The 18,040-nt window shown below is 42.1% G+C and overlaps 1 protein-coding gene across 1 annotated transcript in view; it reads right to left on the bottom strand.

Moving 5' to 3' along the window:
* Nucleotides 1-6,246, bottom strand: part of ITGBL1 (integrin subunit beta like 1) — a 202,213-nt gene extending 195,967 nt beyond the window's left edge. Inside the window, exons 1-2 of the mRNA XM_036090391.2 lie at nt 6,127-6,246; nt 5,062-5,279 (exon numbers count right to left, since the gene is read on the bottom strand). Coding sequence (XP_035946284.1) covers nt 5,062-5,279; nt 6,127-6,224 — 316 coding nt within the window. The 5' untranslated portion in view covers nt 6,225-6,246. The remainder of the gene's footprint in view (nt 1-5,061; nt 5,280-6,126) is intronic.
* Nucleotides 6,247-18,040: the final 11,794 nt, after the last annotated feature.

An 18,040-nucleotide genomic window follows, 5' to 3' on the forward strand; every position in this document is an offset into this window, starting at 1 on the left:
TTATAAATACGCTCTTCTAGATTATCAAGGTGTGGGGATGACCAAGTCCAAGGACAAGGTATCTCAGTCTCTACAGTAGAACGGCAGAGTATTGGGTCCAAATAAAGCAGTACAGTTGAGAGAAAGTGAAGATGAAAATCTTTAATTTTTATGTGTCACTTGAGGTAAGAGAGGGTGCATTTATCCAAAATGGATGAGCTTAAGAGAGTAGAACTCACAAAAAAAAAGAGGCCTGCATGAAGGGAGTGAGCTAGTGGTAGGGAACTCCTGAGTATGTTCTCCAAAACTATGGACATGTTAAGACCATGATGAAAACACATGAATGGAAGCAATGTGGAAACTGCAGTGAGTCTGTTCAACACAATCGTTTACTGGACGGGGTGTTAAAGAACAGACAGTGCTCTTACGTGTGTGGTGCCCCACGCAGGGGTGCAGAGGGGATATAAAGAAGAAGCAAGAATGGGAAGTACCAAGGGGAGCTGGACAGAGTTAAAGGAGGGGGCAAGTAAGTTGGAATATGGTTTGAAGGAAGGCAGAGAAGATGGAAAATGGAAAATAACTAAGAAAGGAAAAACCGAAGAGTGATTCCGCAAAATAGGCTTGGAGGGAATTACTCAACTATTCAAGAAAAACACAACTGTGAGGAAAAGCAGATCAGTCCTAAGACAGACTATAAAGAGCCAGAAAGTCCAGTTCTCATGAATAATCACATGCAATTCTCATACTATTTATTTAGCAGTGTCAAAGTCAAAAATATCTGCAAGAAAAAAATTGTTAATATTTATATATTAGGGGTGTTTCCATGTATTTTAATTATTTGTATATTGTGTATGTTTATGTACATAAATCAATGTTTATAAGGATGTTTTATACACAGTCTGAATAAATGTATAAATGCATAATTACATGGATATTAAATGTATTTATACATAAACATAAAAATTATTCTGAATAATACAATGCAGGACACAAGGTTCTTTATATCCATAAAGATGTTACAAAAAAAAAGAATCTAAGTTTCAGAGAAATCAGATGACTGGCTCAAGGTTAAGGATATAAGCAATTGAACCCAAGTTAACAGTTCAGACGTGATCCATCTAGTCCTGGATCCACTGCCAGTCAAGTCCAGACTCATTCTGCTACTGATAATTCTTCATTTTATAGCAATTTCAGATTAAAAATAAGCATTTTTCTTTCCTTAGTAAAGAGTCTTAGCCACTGATTAGGAGTTATCTGGTTCTTTCTCCTGACTCTTACTCTATCAGTTCTCTCATATGCCCAGTCACTGATTGACCATCTTACTCATCCTTGGGTGCTAAAGCATGTTGATTGTATCTTCAACAGTCTTTAAAATTCATCATTGTTCTATCTTACTCTCTCCCATGGGCTAGAATTGAAATAGTCTCTAAACTGAGCTCATCCCCATCAAGTGTCTACCCCAACCTCCCCTGCCCTCCAGCACCCTACCCTGTCACTTTTCATGAGTCAGAGTACTAATCAAAGCTCCCATGTTCAAACCACTCCATGGCTCTGACAAGCACAAACTTCACATTCAAGTTCAAAGCTCTCAACAATGTGTGCAACTGTAACTCAAAATATCTACAACTACTTTCCCCACAGCCCTAAGATCCAGCCAGGCCAAACCTAGAATACTTCACTGGTCCCCAAACACACTCACCACATGCCTTTCTGCCTCTAAACCACTGCTTGGATTTTTCTTCCCTCAGAATTCCAACAGTCCACGTTTTGGACTAAAAACCTCCCTATGCATAAAGATTTATGTCAAAGGCTACCTCTTTCTCAAGAACTTTAGCCAGAATATTTAATTCCTGCCTCAATAAAACTCTCATAGAAGTTTGTAGAAATGATATTCTGCATTGCATTATAGGTATTTAGTATTTTCATCTCCCTACTCAATGGGAAGTTGTCATATTGTCTTCATCTTTATACCCCTTCAACAGCAGAGAGTCTAGTAAATATAGAGCACCTCATAAGTATTTGCTAAGTTCAATTCAATTAGCTCTTCCTAGTCACTAAAACTGAAACTCTTTTAAGTGATATATTTCAAAAGTGATTAGAAAAGATCTTAAAAGAACACAATATTTTATTTAAGTATAATCATACCTGTTAAGGGGGTTATTCAGGGATGCCTTGCAATATTAGCTGAAAGTTTGTTCTTCTGTAACCAAACACTGTACTCTTCTCAAAGAAATATTCCACCCAAATTAGTTTACTTCTCATTTGACCACCCCACACACAGGAATAATCTCTGCGCCAGACCTTTACACTATAAAAGTCCAAGGAAGATTCATGTGCCATGAACAAGTAGACACTGGATTATACATTAGTTATACATTAATATAAATGTAATCACTTTCGACCAGGCTCAAACTAAAACAAGTATCTTTCTTATGATTCACAGTATAAGAATCCCAATGGATTCTTATCCCAACTTTAAAAGGGCATGGTGTATCGAATAGAGCTGCTCTCAGGCTGGGCCAAAATAGCTATCCTTGCTCGACCTTTTTAGCTTTGGATCAATAACAGGCCCAGGCTACATTAAGAAAATTGCTCTCACTGCACCAAATGTCCAACAAATACAAAGCTAGGCTATCTATCTATCTATCCATCCATCCATCCATCCATCCACCCATCCACCCATCCGTCCACCCATCCACCCATCCATCCACCCATCCATCCACCCATCCACCCATCCATCCACCCATCCGTCCACCCATCCACCCATCCGTCCACCCATCCGTCCACCCATCCACCCATCCATCCTAGCTCACCTTTGTGCATCTATAATAATATGTTATATGCCTATACGCATATTTATATGTATTGAGCACTTTGTGGAAAACACTATTCTAAGAGTTTTACATGTGCCAGAGCTCACAACAATCCTGTAAGGTAGGTATTGTTGTTATTCCCATTTTATAGATGAAGACATCGAGGCTCAGAAAGTTTCAGTAATCACCCAAGTTCACACAGCTGTTACGTGGTGGGGCTGGGATTTGACTCCTGGAAATCTTCCCCCAGAGCCCAGAGTATTAACCATTCTATGATACACTATCAGAGCAGGGTTTTATTTTCCTCGAAGGGGTATGGAGGTCCCTGAAAGCTACTCTATTTCTAGAACACACCACAGAGGTAAAGGCCCAGGTGCACATAAAAACATAGAAGACAACCTGCTATGTTTCTGTCTTACTAGCTACAACATAGGAACTTTTTCTTGAAGGCAGAATTGAGAAGCTACATTTGAAGAGCAGAACAAGCAGGCGAGTTGTTGAGGCAGCCCCACGACCGTGCTGTGTGGAAAGATCGCACTGGCCTGGCAAATGATCTCAGAGCATTTGCAGGGGCAGATCCCGCACCAGGCCCGGTGGAGCAGGCCTCGATGGGCATCAGTCACAAAGAGGAGAATGGAAAACGAACACAGTTATTTCATTCAACCTTGAAATAAAGAGAAGCATCTTGCCTTCCACGGGAATGTGTACATATGCAAACAAAACCATGCATGATTCAGTCCTGCATTTGTATCAGGGAGGAAAGAATGCAGTGACTAAGATGTTAAGGGTAAACAACGACTCACTTTCCATGGGGGACCAACAAGAGCACTCTAGGCCATAGCATTCCCTCTGTGAGGCCAGAGCTTCACAGAAAGGACCCAGACAAGCTTCTTCAACGGGGAAGTTTTATCTGATGGCACCCATAACTAGTTTCGCCAGCTGAAGACTGCGTCCTACCTCTTACTTTTCCAATGAAAGAACAACTCAAAAATGCCCTGAAAAAATGTGTTCAGAACTCATGATATTGAAGAGACCTTGCCGGAGGGAGTACAAGCCAAGAGAAGCCAAGTAACAGTCAGATTTGGAATGAAATATGAGACAATACTTAGCTTTCATTCCAAAGGGCTGCCCTTAATAATACTGCAGCCTGTGGGACAGACACCATTAAAATACCGAGCTGTGGTGTTCAGTATTTTTAAAGGGTTGAGCCCCAGCCTTTACAGGGTAAACCAGCCACAGAGAAGCACCTGTGCCCCTCCAAATTACTGACATGATTACTTTCCACTGCCAAGCGGTGTGCATATTAAATACTCTCACTATGCATTTCTGGGCCCAGGGGCCCAGAAAAAACCACTCTGCTATAAACTCATTCTTCACCTCTGTTAGTGTTGGACTCTTATTCTTAACGACATCCTGGGTAAAACAAGTTGTGAATTTTTTTTCCCCTACAAATCTGCCAAACCCTGGTTGGAATGCATCGTGTTGTCCTTTTACTAACGGAGCGCCTATATCATTCCCAGTGACCCAACCGAGGGTCTGGCCCCAGTAAATGGCATGTCCCCGTGAAACTGGTATAGGCGAGGGGTGTTCTCTACCAAGAAATATCTTGACCCATTCCAATATCACAACCTCAATCACTCCTTAAAAATGTACAAGAGAAATGAATTTATTTTTACTGCACCCTTACAAAATACCAAGTTTCACTGCAGCTGAAAAATTCAAGCAGCTAAACCAATACCAAAGCAATCGCTTCTAAGTCAGTATGGATCTGCTTACTTTTTTCCTTGTTATCGTTCTCTGATACACACTGCTATCAGTGAACTATACCCTAAGAACAAGAAGGCAAATCAAAGACACAACCTGCTCCCCCCGCCCCCGGAATTTGGGAAAATAATATTCTCCTGCTTTTCCTTGGTAAAAAGAAAATCCAGGCTTATGTTCTGCAAATACGACTAACATTCGTGATTGGGGTAGAGGAGCCCACCAGACGGACTTCCTTTGTGGGGAAGTTGGGAGGTTTAGTCTGTAATAAGGAGAGTTATCATTAAGTGAGTGAATCTTACCAATATTATTTCCGCTTCAGTTTGGACCCTAGGGCGGAGGAAAGTGTTGCAGCACGTGATGGCAGAGCGGCGGGGCGTTAGGCATCCCCGCGCGAGGGCAGTCACTTCCCAGAGTCCGTCTGCGGCTCTCCCCGGGAAGTGGCGGAAACCCCGCCGGCAGTGCGCCCCGGACGCCCGCACGCCCGCAGTGCGCCGGTGCCCCTTACCTGCGCAGGTGCTCCCGTCGTAGGTCTCGCACACCCACTCGTGGCACTCACACAGGGGCCCGAAGTACACGCCGGGCTCGTTCACGTGACAAATGCAGACCCCGCAGTCGCAGCGGCCGCGGCCGTGGCACAGAGCGCCCCCTGGGGGCTGCCCGGGCGCCCGGCACCGGCGCTCCGACTCAGCCCGGGACAGCCTGCACGCGGCACCAGTCGCACTCCTGCAAGGGCGACAAACCACAGCAGGGCCGCGGTCAAGAGCAGACACTGCCCCAGTTACTCGGAGCCCCCGTTTCCCCCCAGTGCACCCCTGTGTGGCGACGTCCAACTTCACAGGAAGGAAGTTTGAGGTTCCACGTTCCTCTGGGGGCCACCCATGGGCCACCACAAGAGAAATGACCATGACCCAAAATGTCTGAGGGGTGACCTGCACACCTAGGAATAGGACTGCCTTCCAAGTGGACAGAGGTGATCCAGCCCTGCCTCTTGGTGGCTTGCCACTGAATCTTATATGCACATTTAGATTAAATGCAAATGAATGCAAAGTATGACATTTGGCTGACTTTTCAGTACTCTTTAAAAAGTCCCATTGCTAGCTGATGGCCAGGGGCAGCCGTTTTATGAAAATCTGCATTGAGCAGTGCTTAGAAACTATACTTTTAAAAAGTTTAGCTATCGTTATGTGTCCCACAGTCTCTTTCAAAATGCAATACAATAATGTAATACAGACCCTGTGCAATATTCTGCCTTATAGGGTACGAGCACACCCCAGGTACCCAAAGGATTACCTTAGTCTCATGGCAGAAGTTGCTCCTGGTAGTTATTAAAATAGGAAGAAGTTAAATATTTATATTTATTCACGGTATTTTCCCGAAGGAAAAGTAAAAGGACAGACGTGAAGCAACAGACGGTGCAGACAGACGGAAAGGAATAGGAACAGGTTGAAAACAGTTTACCCCGGGTCCAACTTTCTAACTGCGCTGGGCTTAGGGCAGCCATCCTGCAGACTTGAGCCCTGCCACGCAAAGCAGGGCAGGTTCCTCTCAAAGAAGAACAGACCAGGCTTACCTCAGAGATGGCGAGAAGCTCTGGGGAACAGCTGAGAGCCCCGCGAAGAGAAGGGAGGACGCCAGCAGCAAGAAGTTCCCGAAGGCGGCGGGACGCATGCTGAGCTCCGGGGCTGGGCGGCAGAGCTGCGCTCCTGCTGGGGGGGGCTCCCGGTGGGGGGGAGGCGGGGGGCCGCGGCGGGGAGAGGTGCCACCCGCAGGCCGCCTGCGGACGGACACACAGACACCAGGGCGTGCAGGTCGGGCCTCTACCCGGAGCCGCAAGTGCCGTGATGAGCTGCCTGCGAGGATTTGGGCAGCGGCACCGCTCTGGGCGGGGTGCTGGTACCAAACCCCTCAAGTGCAGAGTCTAGGCAGGGAAATAATTAGAAACAGTTGTACAAGCAGATGGTTTATTTTGACATTAAAAAAAAAAAAAAAAAAGGTCCTGTTCACAGATTTATGAAAATCGTCTCTTTCTTCAAGTGTAGGCCCCAGAAATATTTGACAAGGGAATATTTGGGCTGGATGATTAATTAAAGAGACAGATAAAGTAGTCCCCTAGATGTGAAGGGGAAGGGGGCGGCTGGTGACAATGTGGGTGTGAGCACTTGGGTGGGGAATTACTTTCACCAGAGGCTTTGTAAGAAGGTGTACTGCTCGGGGTATGAGTGGTTGGGGGGGCAAGCACAATGGACAAATACAACTTTCTCCTGTACTTTTTATTCTCTCTTTCAGATGATGGATCTTTCACTTCTTAAGCCTTTAAAAAGTATGTCATGCTCCTGGCTGTTTGGGCCAGGAGTTTATCACACCACATTTTTTTCTTCTTGTCTTGGATGGTTCAAACTGTAGTTGTCCCAGATTCACCCCATTCTCCCCCATGAACAGAGTATGAAGAAACAAAATAAAATGTCTGATTAAGGTGCTGACTGCACTGAAAAATCATCAGTGTCACTGATTAAGCACCTACTCTGTGCCAGGCACTTAGTGTATTTTATCTCTAATTTTAACAATAACCACACATTCATTTACTCATTTGGCAAACACAGGTTTAGCATCTATCAGATGCCAGGCCGTGTACCAGATGGAGAGGACACAACTAGAGAATTCAAGAGACATGATCCCCGCTCTTGGAAGCCAGGGGGCTAGTGGACATTCATCAAAAACACAAATACAAAAGGACAAAGTGCAAAGAGGAATGCAGTTACTTCCAGCTTAGCGGGAGGTGCCTGATCTACTCAAGATGGTGGCATTCGAGTTAAAGGATGAGGGATGAAGAGGAGTAATTTGGGTGCATATGGGGAAGGGGTAGAATAGAGTAGGGAAGCATTCTTATTCCCATGATAAAGATCAAGAAACCAAGGGCAAAGAATGACCTCTTGCTCAAAGTGACTGCCTTGCTCAGATTCATGTAGGAAGTTACAGTGGGGGTTCAGCTGAAGGCTGTGGGACCCTCAAAGCCCCATACACTGTCTCCTACACTGTGTGGTCACCCGGGGAGCGTCGTGGAGCGTTGCATGAAAGGGTAGAAAACGTTCTTTCTTTGCTCTAAGCACTTTAGATGCAAAGTTCCTCACCAACTAGAACCGTCCAAGCTGCAGGTCTGTGGTTTCAACATCCAGATAAGCTGTAAAAGGATGGGATTTCTTCCTGTTACTTACACAAACAGACATAAGACTACCCCCAGCATTCGCCTCCTGAGGCAAGAAGACACCATAGCTATCGTTATGTGTCCCACAGTCTCTTTCAAAATGCAATACAATAATGTAATACAGACCCTGTGCAATATTCTGCCTTATAGGGTACGAGCACACCCCAGGTACCCAAAAGAAGTTCCTCAGAACAGAGCCCACCCTTTTCTCCTACTTCCCCAATCTCCATCTGTACAAGGGGGGCCTGGGCCACACGCTAGCCCGCATAGCTAAGCCTCCTCCAAATGGTTGAGCCTTTGTCAACCCTCAAACCCGGGGGTTTACATGCTGTTGAGGGGATCTGCCATCGGGAGGACAGACCAGGGAAGTGTGTGCGCTGGCCAGAAAGTGGTCTAGACAGGGAATTCTGGAGTTCCAGATAACTCAGGGTGTGGTTGGGAGGGAGTGACCTAGGTTCTGGGTTGGCAAGTTCCCTGGGTCACATGAACCACTCATCCTGTGGGGGGGGGGGGGGCGTGTCTGGAGGAGAGACAGAAATTGTTAGCAATGCAAGTTCTCAGGCCCAACTCCAGACCTACTGAATCACAGGGTGCCTTTAACAATATCCTAAGAAATCCATTTACACCTCATAATTTGAGAAGCCTTGCAAAGCACAAGGCCCCAGGCTGGGGCCATGGACGCCTAGATCTAAGGGTAGTACTTACACTCACTCCTGGTTCAACTTCCAGCATGATATTCCTTCCTAGCCACGTGGAACCCTATTAGGACATAGGAACAAGCTCTCCTGCCAACATCTAAAAACCTTGGTGACTCAGAGAATATGGGAATAGTAGAAGGGAAGCATCAATTCCAAAACCTGAGTAGGAATTTGCAGGGAAAACATGGGACTTGTAACAAATGAGTCATGTCTTACTTACTTTTTGCGTATTTTCGGAGGGGGAAAAAAGAATCACTGTGAAATAGGGACCTGGTGTTTGAACATTTCTTCCATGAATTAGACACTTTTTTTTTTTTTACCCTGTGGTATTTTCACACAGTGTGGTGTGCATCGAGGAATATCATCATTACTGAGTGTGCAGCTGTGAAATAAAGATCGGATGTACTAGGTGACAGAAAGCATTTACGTGTTCAGATCATTATATTACTTGCTGTGACTCAGAAATAATACTCCCAGTAAGTTGAAATAGTTATATCGTGGCTGGCTTGGTGACTCAGTAGAAAGTCTTGGACCCACAGAACTCTGTCAAAATAAAACGAAGAGCTTAAAATTGTCTCCTTTTAGCAAACTTTTATTTTCTTTTTTCTGCCGGAGTACTAAATGCCTTGGAAGCGCCTACTTTTCCTCTCTCCTGGAGTGCAGAAACCTCAAGAACGTGCATCCTAATGAGGGTGGGTACAGAGCCCAGTTTCTGCCTGGAAGGTCCTGAGTTACTCGCTGACCTTCCAGACCTGGGGGTAGCGCCAGGGAAAAGGCCATGGTTTGGATGCACAGTGGAGGGTGCGTGAGTTGGATGCTGGGTGGGAGGACTTCCAGCATCTGGAATCAAGTTCACGATTGAAAGCATTCTAGTCTTTAAACGTAGTCCTTGAGTCCTCAGGTCACAAAAATCATAGAATCTCAGGGCTCAAGGGATTTTTTTAAAGGTCGTATGGTCCAAGATTAATTTTTTTGACGATATACAACACACCTGATGAATGATTAGGTAGACCCAGAAGAAAACAAAAATTAAGGGGAACACATCTCTCTCTGAGAGCAGTTCTGACATTCTCACGCCTTGACTTCAAATCTACTCCTGGAGGTCATTTAAAATAATATCCTGGCCATGAGCCTCGCTTAAAATATTTTAAGATATAATGTGTGTGTTTCCCAGTCCCACCACCTGTCTACATACACCCCAAATAATTCTCCACTTCTCAAGATAAATATTCTCGTTCCCGTCATCTCTTCCTCATGTGTTACAACTTCAAGACTTCGATACCCTGATTCCCTGAGTGCTTTTGCTGTATCTGGTGCGGATGCTTCTGTAAAGTGGAACATGCACAAGTGAGACCATGAAGGAGGTGTGGGCTGACGTGCGTGGAACTTTTGTTTCATAAAATGGCACCCGAACACAGAGGGCAAGGGGAGACTGAGGAAGAGGCAGGCCACTCCAGACTGGTAGGCGGCTGGTGTAATAAGCAAAAGAGCTTCCTTACAAGGCTTGTCTTGGGCAACCGCAAGACACGTAGATCTTCACACCCGCCTGCCAGAATCTTAAGTGTTGATATAGAGGCCTTAACTGTGTTCAGTCACGTACACCATCCAGATGGTCTCAACAACACATGGCTCTCTCAAGGCTGTGTCCTCGAAAATGATTCCCACTGTGGGAACAGTGGGCAGAACGTACATTCCAAGGACAGGAGAGGGGGTGACAAGCCTCTGATTGCCTGCAGCCAGCTCATGGGTCTACTGGCGGCCACGTCCTCTCCGTGGCCTCTTCCAAAAGGAACACATTGGTGCTTTCATATACTACATTTCTACAAATAAACTGAAGATTCGCTTCTTAACTGTCTCATTATTCCACTCATGTGCTTGTACAAGTGTGTTTCCCCCAAATACGAGTTCATAATTACTTTGTTAAATTTTATCCGGGCTCACCTCTTTTATTTATTTAATTAATTTATTTAATTTTTTAAAAGATTTATTTAATTTTTTATTAATTTAATTTTTATTAATCTTAATTTTATTTGATTTTTAAAGAGATTTTATTTATTTATTTAATTATTTAAAATATTTTATTTATGTATTTGTCAGAGAGAGAGGGCACAAGCAGGGGGGGTGGCAGGCAGAGTCAAGGAGCCCGACTCGGGACTTGATCCTAGGTCCCCGGGATCCTGACCTGAGCTGAAAGCAGACGCTTAACAGACTGAGCCACCCAGGCATCCCTGGGCTCACCTCTTTTACCCAGATTTTATCCGAAATCATTATGGATACTATTTTCATATTTTTCTCACCCTTTTAAAAGTAAACATGATGAGCATGCTTTATCCACATAATTAATAAGGTAGTTGAAAAAGAAATAGCCAGAGGACCACCAAACTTAGGTGAGACCATTCTTCAAGATAATAGCAGTTCCCTAATCAGTATACATTGAACAAACTATCCATTCTCTTACCAGTGTACAGAGTTGTCTGTAATCAGCCCATTTCGTTCACAAGAATATTATGAAAGGTCTCATCTGTTGCATTACTAATCTTAGTTTACCAGCTAAAACTTGGGTTTTCACTACCTTTTCTGCCAGCACCTGAAATAGTGCCCAAGACATATTCTACACTCAGTACCTATGTGAGGCATGAACATATTAAAGATGCAAAGCATGAATACTAGATCTACGAGTCAACAATGATGCAGGGGATATAGTGGATTCTGGATCACTTGTCAGATGACATTTGTGAACTCCTGACATCATGTAGATACAACATGAATCCAAACAACACCAACTCCTTTTCTTATATTCTTATATCATTTTTTACCTAATTCCTATAGCCATAATTCTGAGAGTTATCTTTGATTCCTCTCTATAATTCACATTGATTCCTCCTCTTAGTAATCCAACCTCCCACTTCAACATCTTTACCTGCCTTTTTGCTTTTATCTTGTACACCATTGCCATAGCCTCCCAGCTGGCCTGGACATATCCAGTCTCATCCTTTTGTGTCTACTCTTAGCCAGCTCCCTAGGAGATCCTTCTAACATACAAATTTTATCACCTCCATTTCTTATTGAAAACTATTTTAATACATCCTTACAGCCCTCTTTATGGGTATGGTAGAGCTCCATCATTGCGCTGCATGTCAACAAGGCAGGGAAGACTCAAAAATAGAAGGCAGCAAGATATGTGAGATGTGAGGCTGAACAAGAAAATTTTTTAGAAATGTGCACATATGGATGTATGTACTTATTATTCCCTTCTGACTTTCCTCCCTTCTTTCTTTCCTACAATCCTTCCTCCTTCCTTCTGTCTAAAACTGCTCTCCTGACCAGACTCCCTTCGTTCTGTTTTATTTTCTTGGCAGCCCTCACCAGGGTCTAACATGTTTTTGCATTTATTTACCCACTGTGTATAATCTACCACTCCCCATTTAAATGCAAGTTCTGGGCGTGCCTTGGGTGGCTCAGTCAGTTAAGCATCTATCTGCCTTCGGTTCAAGTCATGATCCCAGGGTCCTGGGATTGAGTCCTGTATCTAGCTCCCTGCTCAGCAGGCAGCCTACTTCTCCCTCTACCCCTCCCCCCCATTTGTGCGCTCTCTCTCTCTCTCTCTCTCAAATAAATAAATAAATCTTTAAAAAAATAAATGCAAGTTCCATGAGAACAAGGATTTTTGCTCTCTTGTCCTTTGCTGTAACTCTAGTACCCTGCACAGAGTAGAATCTCAACAAATATTTGCTTAGAGAATGATTGAATGAATTTTAAAAGTTTGATACATCTTGATTAAATTCAACAATTTGAACTAAAAGAGAGAATTTCAGGTTTCATGGAAAGAAGGAATCAATACGCTGTTAAGAGATGAGTTTAGGCAAGTAAACTGTAAAAATCAGCAAGAGAATTATGTCGTGAAAAAAATCAAGCATGCTAATCTAGAGTCAGATAATGAACAGCTCCTACTGTATGTATGCAAGCTAATTGTTCAATCACTTAGAGTCAAGTTTGAAGTAAAAAATAATCTCATTTTCATTAAAAACCCACTTGGATAGTATTTTTAGCCAAAAGGAGGCTTCCAGGTTTTCAAATGGTAAAAGGTGCACCAAAGCTTTCAGGAGGGCTAAATATTCCCGGGCAGCAATAAAAATAAGTTTAAATTTCCAAGTAAAAGAACTTTTCAGCTGGGCCAGAGCTGTGGAATAAAAAGGTGTTTAGTTAACATCTATTCCAGACATTAGTGCAGAACCAGAAGGCATTTTTTTTCCTCCCACGTAGTAAAAACACCTGGAAATATTAGAAGCCTTTGGGATAAGAAATGATCTTTCAGCTTCTGAGTATTTTTGCAGTTCTAGTTGATGCTGAAGGGAAATTTTAGGGAAAAAAAAATCTAGAAGTTATTTTCATTGACTTCGAGGGAAAAAAATTTCTCACTTCAATATTATTTAATTCCAACGAATAAACTCTCAGTTCTTAGACTCCTGCTCAGCTGTTAATCAATTAATAACAACTGGGGGGGATGTAATCAGGAGTGGTCAAGTAGAGAGAACACTGGACTATTTGTTCAGAGAAGGGTTTCTGATGCTGCCGTTTTCATCCCCTAGCTGCCTGATTTTGGCTGGCTTCCTTAGCCTAATGAATTTCAGTTTCCAAAATGGTATGATTAAAGAGAATGTTGGTTTTCTCCAATTCTAAATTTCTGTGACTATATTTTCGTTGTATATTTGTCCAGAACCTTCCAGGAAAAAAAGAGGAATAGGAATATATATATACACACACACATATATACACACATACATATGTAAGTAAATATATATTATTATACAAATATATCTATAATATAATAACATATTACATAAATAAAATATAATTAATATATGAATAGTATATAATACTTTATATGAATATTTATGCATTATATTTATATATATTCGCTTACATGTATACATATCTCAGAGATGGAAATGCTGGAAACTAGTACTTAGTTTTCTGGTAATGGGCTTTTATATAGAGCTGGTTTATATAGTGAAGTCCCCAGAAGTTAAAAATATTTCATTTATGTGTCGTTTTATTTGAACTCTGCGCCAGGACCTTTCCCACTCCGGGGGCTGGTTTACAAAGCTGCTCAGTAGCGTTAACCTCTCGGTTTCCTCCTTCCTGGAGCACTCCGGAGGTGGTTCATGCAGTGTACACCTGAGGGTCCCTGTTTTAACTGTTATCCACAGTAGTGCTTCCATTACCTTCACTATCATTCCAACCTAAGTAGGACCCATTCTACATAAATCAGGAAAAAAATAAACAGACTAAAGGGACGTTATCTATGAGATCGTCTAGGTGAGGAGAGATGCTTGGCAGGTTGCGAACTAGCATCTGAGTCAGAAGCCTTGCCTTGGGTGTGTTGTCTGAGACAGTGATAAGCACTGTGGGAATAATAACAGCAGCATAAGATCCTGTGTCAGAGCCGAACGTTTTCCCACAATAATATGCAACTTATAAAGTGGAATTATAAGTATAAAAGACATTATATGGACTTTAATATAATTTGTTTGACTAAGCAACTTGTGAACGTTGTCTTGCGAATAAAATAGTCAGCAAAACCTTTTATTTTCATAAACAAGGAAGGATTTCAGTCTTATACAACATTTCAATGGATATAAGCCTGGTAATCAATGCAGATAAATTACTGTAAATACCAATTAAATCGCTTTAGGAAAAGAGAGAGGGGGTAAATGAGGCCAATAACTAAAAAGAAGAAAAACAAAGTAGCTGAGTAAGACCTGGAATGATAAAGCCAGTCTTTCAAGAGCAAGCAACTCATTATCTTGGCTGAGTAATTCAGTCGCTGACCACTTCTCTTCCCACCTTCTGCTTTCCCCTTGTCTACAGCAACACTATAAATTACACTGGCCTTACAAACCCTGGCTGAAATGGTCAAACAGTTCATTCCCTTAGTTAATTCTGCCCCTACATCAGTTGCTTTGACATTATAGTCAAATGAAGCTTCATATTCAACGACTGAAAGCCTAAATGTCTTTCATAGTGCCTACTATACGGAAAGGATATGGACCACAATGAAAAAATTGAGTTCATTGTTTTGTAACTATCGTATTTTTAATTAACTCTCTTCCTAAGACTATTTACAATTGATTGGATATAAGTGTGGATACAGCATAGACTTCTTTCAGTTGTGATAAAACTATGAAGTGAAGCAAGAAGGTCTTAATGAAATGATTTAGCTTGTGTATTTTTAGTTTTATTGTGTTGGTTCTTCCAAAGCTTTATTGCAATGGCTTAAACACCTAAGTTCTTTAGCATTGGTGAAGTAACAAATAATTGAAAACTCAGGTCCATTCACTTTCATCGAGAACCTATGATGTGTCAGTCACTTCCCACACCATCCACTCAAGATCCCTCATCATTTCATGTACCATATGGAAAGACAAAATGTGGCCAACTAAACTGTGACATGTGTTCTTATCAGTTAGCTGTTTTATTTTATACTTATTGAAAGAGATCTTTTAGGCTTATTTAGAATTGCATTTATTTTTCTCATATCTCTCTATTCTATAAATAAAAGGGAAAACACAAGTGAAATAAATTGGTTGAGATATTCCTAAAACTCCTCTGCAAAATCCAACTATTCACTATTCAACTTAGAATTGTATGACTGTGTTTTTCATACCACATCATCCTTTGGGTCATTAAGTGTCAACTGTGCAATTCTACCAAAGACAATCTATAAAAGAAATCAAAACCTTTTGGTGCTGACTTATTAGCATTTTTGTATAGCTAGCCAAATTTTGGCTCCAACTTCTAGAATTTTGCTCAAAGCTCTTCTGAATCTCTATGGTCCGCACCCAGTCACCACACCCATTTGGTTCCAAGATTGCTCTGCTACTCTCTCTGGGATTTTATTCCAAGAGGCTAACACCACATTTGCAAGTTTCAAGATTAGAGCTTTGGACATGTGTGCATCCTTGTGACTGCCTTGGCCAACATAGATTGCACAATGCCATCAATTGCCATTGATCTGATTTCAGATTTTTTTTTAAATGTGAAAAGTTTTTTTGTATTTTTTAGGGGGGGAGCGGCAGAAAGAGAGGGAGAGAGAGAGAATCTTAAGCAGGTTCCATACTCAGCATGGAGCTCGGCGTGGGCTCGATCTCACAACCCTGAGATCATGGCATGAGCTGAAATCAAGAGTCAGACATTTAACCTATTGAACCACCCAGACAACCCCCCCAAAAAATTTTTCATATTTAAAAAAATATTTGCCTCTGAGAATCAACAAGATTGATATTATCTTAATTCTTACAATAACTTCATGTGGTGGAAATATGTTGCTCACAAAAGTTAGGCAAATAAACCAAGACGACAATGTTAAAATTACAGATAAGGCATATGTACATAAAGTCATTTGCTTCTTTTGGGACAGAGTTGGTCTTAGGTCAAAGGACAAAGCAGGTGAGATTTGTCCCACACTCTTCCATTCTCCATTTCAGCCACTCCTCCTTCCCTGTCACTTGTCCACAGGCAACTCAGTGTTCTTTGATTCACCTTGAACATTGGATCATTCCATACCCTTGCTGTAGCAACGTTGACTGCCTGCGATCATTTAGCTATTCATTCAAAAACATTTAGTGTTCATCTATTAAGTGTCCTCAAGAATGACACCAGAATTGAAATACAAGAGAAAATACCCACAGGGAGGAAAGACCCAAGGAATGTTTCTCACAATTTCTAATATTTCTCATGATTACTAAAGTGTTTCTCCTATTCCACCCCTACAGTCAAGGATATTGTGTCACAGGCTTCCAGAATTTCTCACATCTTGCATTCAGTCCTGAGTGTAGAACTTTGCTTAGAACCCTCTTCAAGAAAGGACTAGTTAACCCACTGGGAGGAATGTGGTTAGCTGAAAGCCACCAGCTATTGGCCTCTTCAGGGATGACCTCAGCTTTCTAGCCAAGGGCATGCTTTTGTTGGGATATCCCATCACTGACTGGATAAGGATGAGGTGCGAAGCGCAGCCATTTCTGCCCCACAGTATGCTCTAAGGGACAATCAGTGCCCAAGAGCTTCCTGTGGGACTAGCACAGAGCAATGTCAGGTCCGCAGACTAGTCTGACGCTTCCTTCCTTTCCTTTTCCCAGATGTTACTCCCCAACAAAACTTCTCTACTCCCCATGCCTTCTCAACATGTGCTTTCCTATCTGCAAAATTTTGTTTTTCGTCCACTCGAAAAGGTCCTCTCTTCTCCTCCAGGCAGTTAAATCTTCTGCCTTTTTGGAAACCTACTTGAGTCCACTGCCTTCCACGAACAAGTCTGTTCAGTCTCCTTCAGCCCATGTAAAAAATCTCAATGATCTCAATCTATGTTGGACTTACAGTGACAGCTACGTAACTAACTGTTATGTTGTACTATAACTGCCTTATATATGTTGGTTATATTTTCTCACTATCTTACAGGCATCTACTATAGGTAGCAGACCTGCCCTGCCCAGGTCCCCTCAGATTCAAAATTTCTATTGGTGTGGATGGAGCCCCTTTGGGTGCACTTTCAAAGACCAGCCCCGCAGATCCTCTTCTGGCCACTGCCCTTGGACTGTTGGGACCACTTTGTCAAGAGGTGCAGACATCCAGGAGTGCCTGGATGTTTATTTTAATCCCCTCATCATCTCCCCTCCCCTGACCTCTCTCACCCCCTTTAACCATTAACCAATCTGGTAATTGACTGTTGGGCGAAAGCCCAGCAAATTTGCCTAGATTTAGACAACTTCGAGGCATAAGTTAAAACCCAGCATTCCTCTGCATAATCATGATAAACCTTATTTTCTGTGGGTCTTGCGTCTAAAATTGTACAGTTGCCTATCTTTTTCCTCTTTCTGTCCTGCCTCCTCCACCTCCATGTTAATCTCCTCTGGGAGCACTTGCTTTAACATTAATTTCACATAAATATTCATTCCAATGTCTGCTTCTGAGATAGCATACGTGTTTTCTGTGTATTACACGTAGCACCTAACATTACGTGGGATGTGTTAGTTTAAACCACACACAATTACTGTTATTCAGCTGTTCATGACCAATAGTCATTTCTAGCGATTTACAAGTTGTGGCTCCATATTGAATAATTGATCAAGAGGAAATGAATTACTTAATTTGGAGAAAAAGTAGATTAGGCTAACTTCAGCAATTGCCTTTGTAAATTAAAAAATCATATACACATAATAATAATAATAATACATAGGCATACACACAAATACATGACAGAATTCATGTTGAGCAAGCACTTTCTATACACTTATAATATGACAAGGGCAGGAAGTAGGCTTAAATCAAACAATATGATTTCTGATGACTTATTGGGGAAAATGAATAAACTCTTTGATCATTGGATTTTGGGAAGACTTTTGAAAACAAGAAAACCATTGCTTGAGTCCACAAATTTAGTTAAAAAGATCCATTACACCAATGGCTTGATGTAATATAAACACAGCAAACAGATCACGCCCATAATTTTTATTTTGCTATGTAACATCGGGAAAACTTACAAGTTAAAACTTTATAAAATTTTTTCCAAGGAGAGCCTTATATAGGAA

This window comes from Halichoerus grypus, chromosome 4 (assembly GCF_964656455.1).
Source record: "Halichoerus grypus chromosome 4, mHalGry1.hap1.1, whole genome shotgun sequence".
NCBI lineage: Eukaryota > Metazoa > Chordata > Mammalia > Carnivora > Phocidae > Halichoerus > Halichoerus grypus.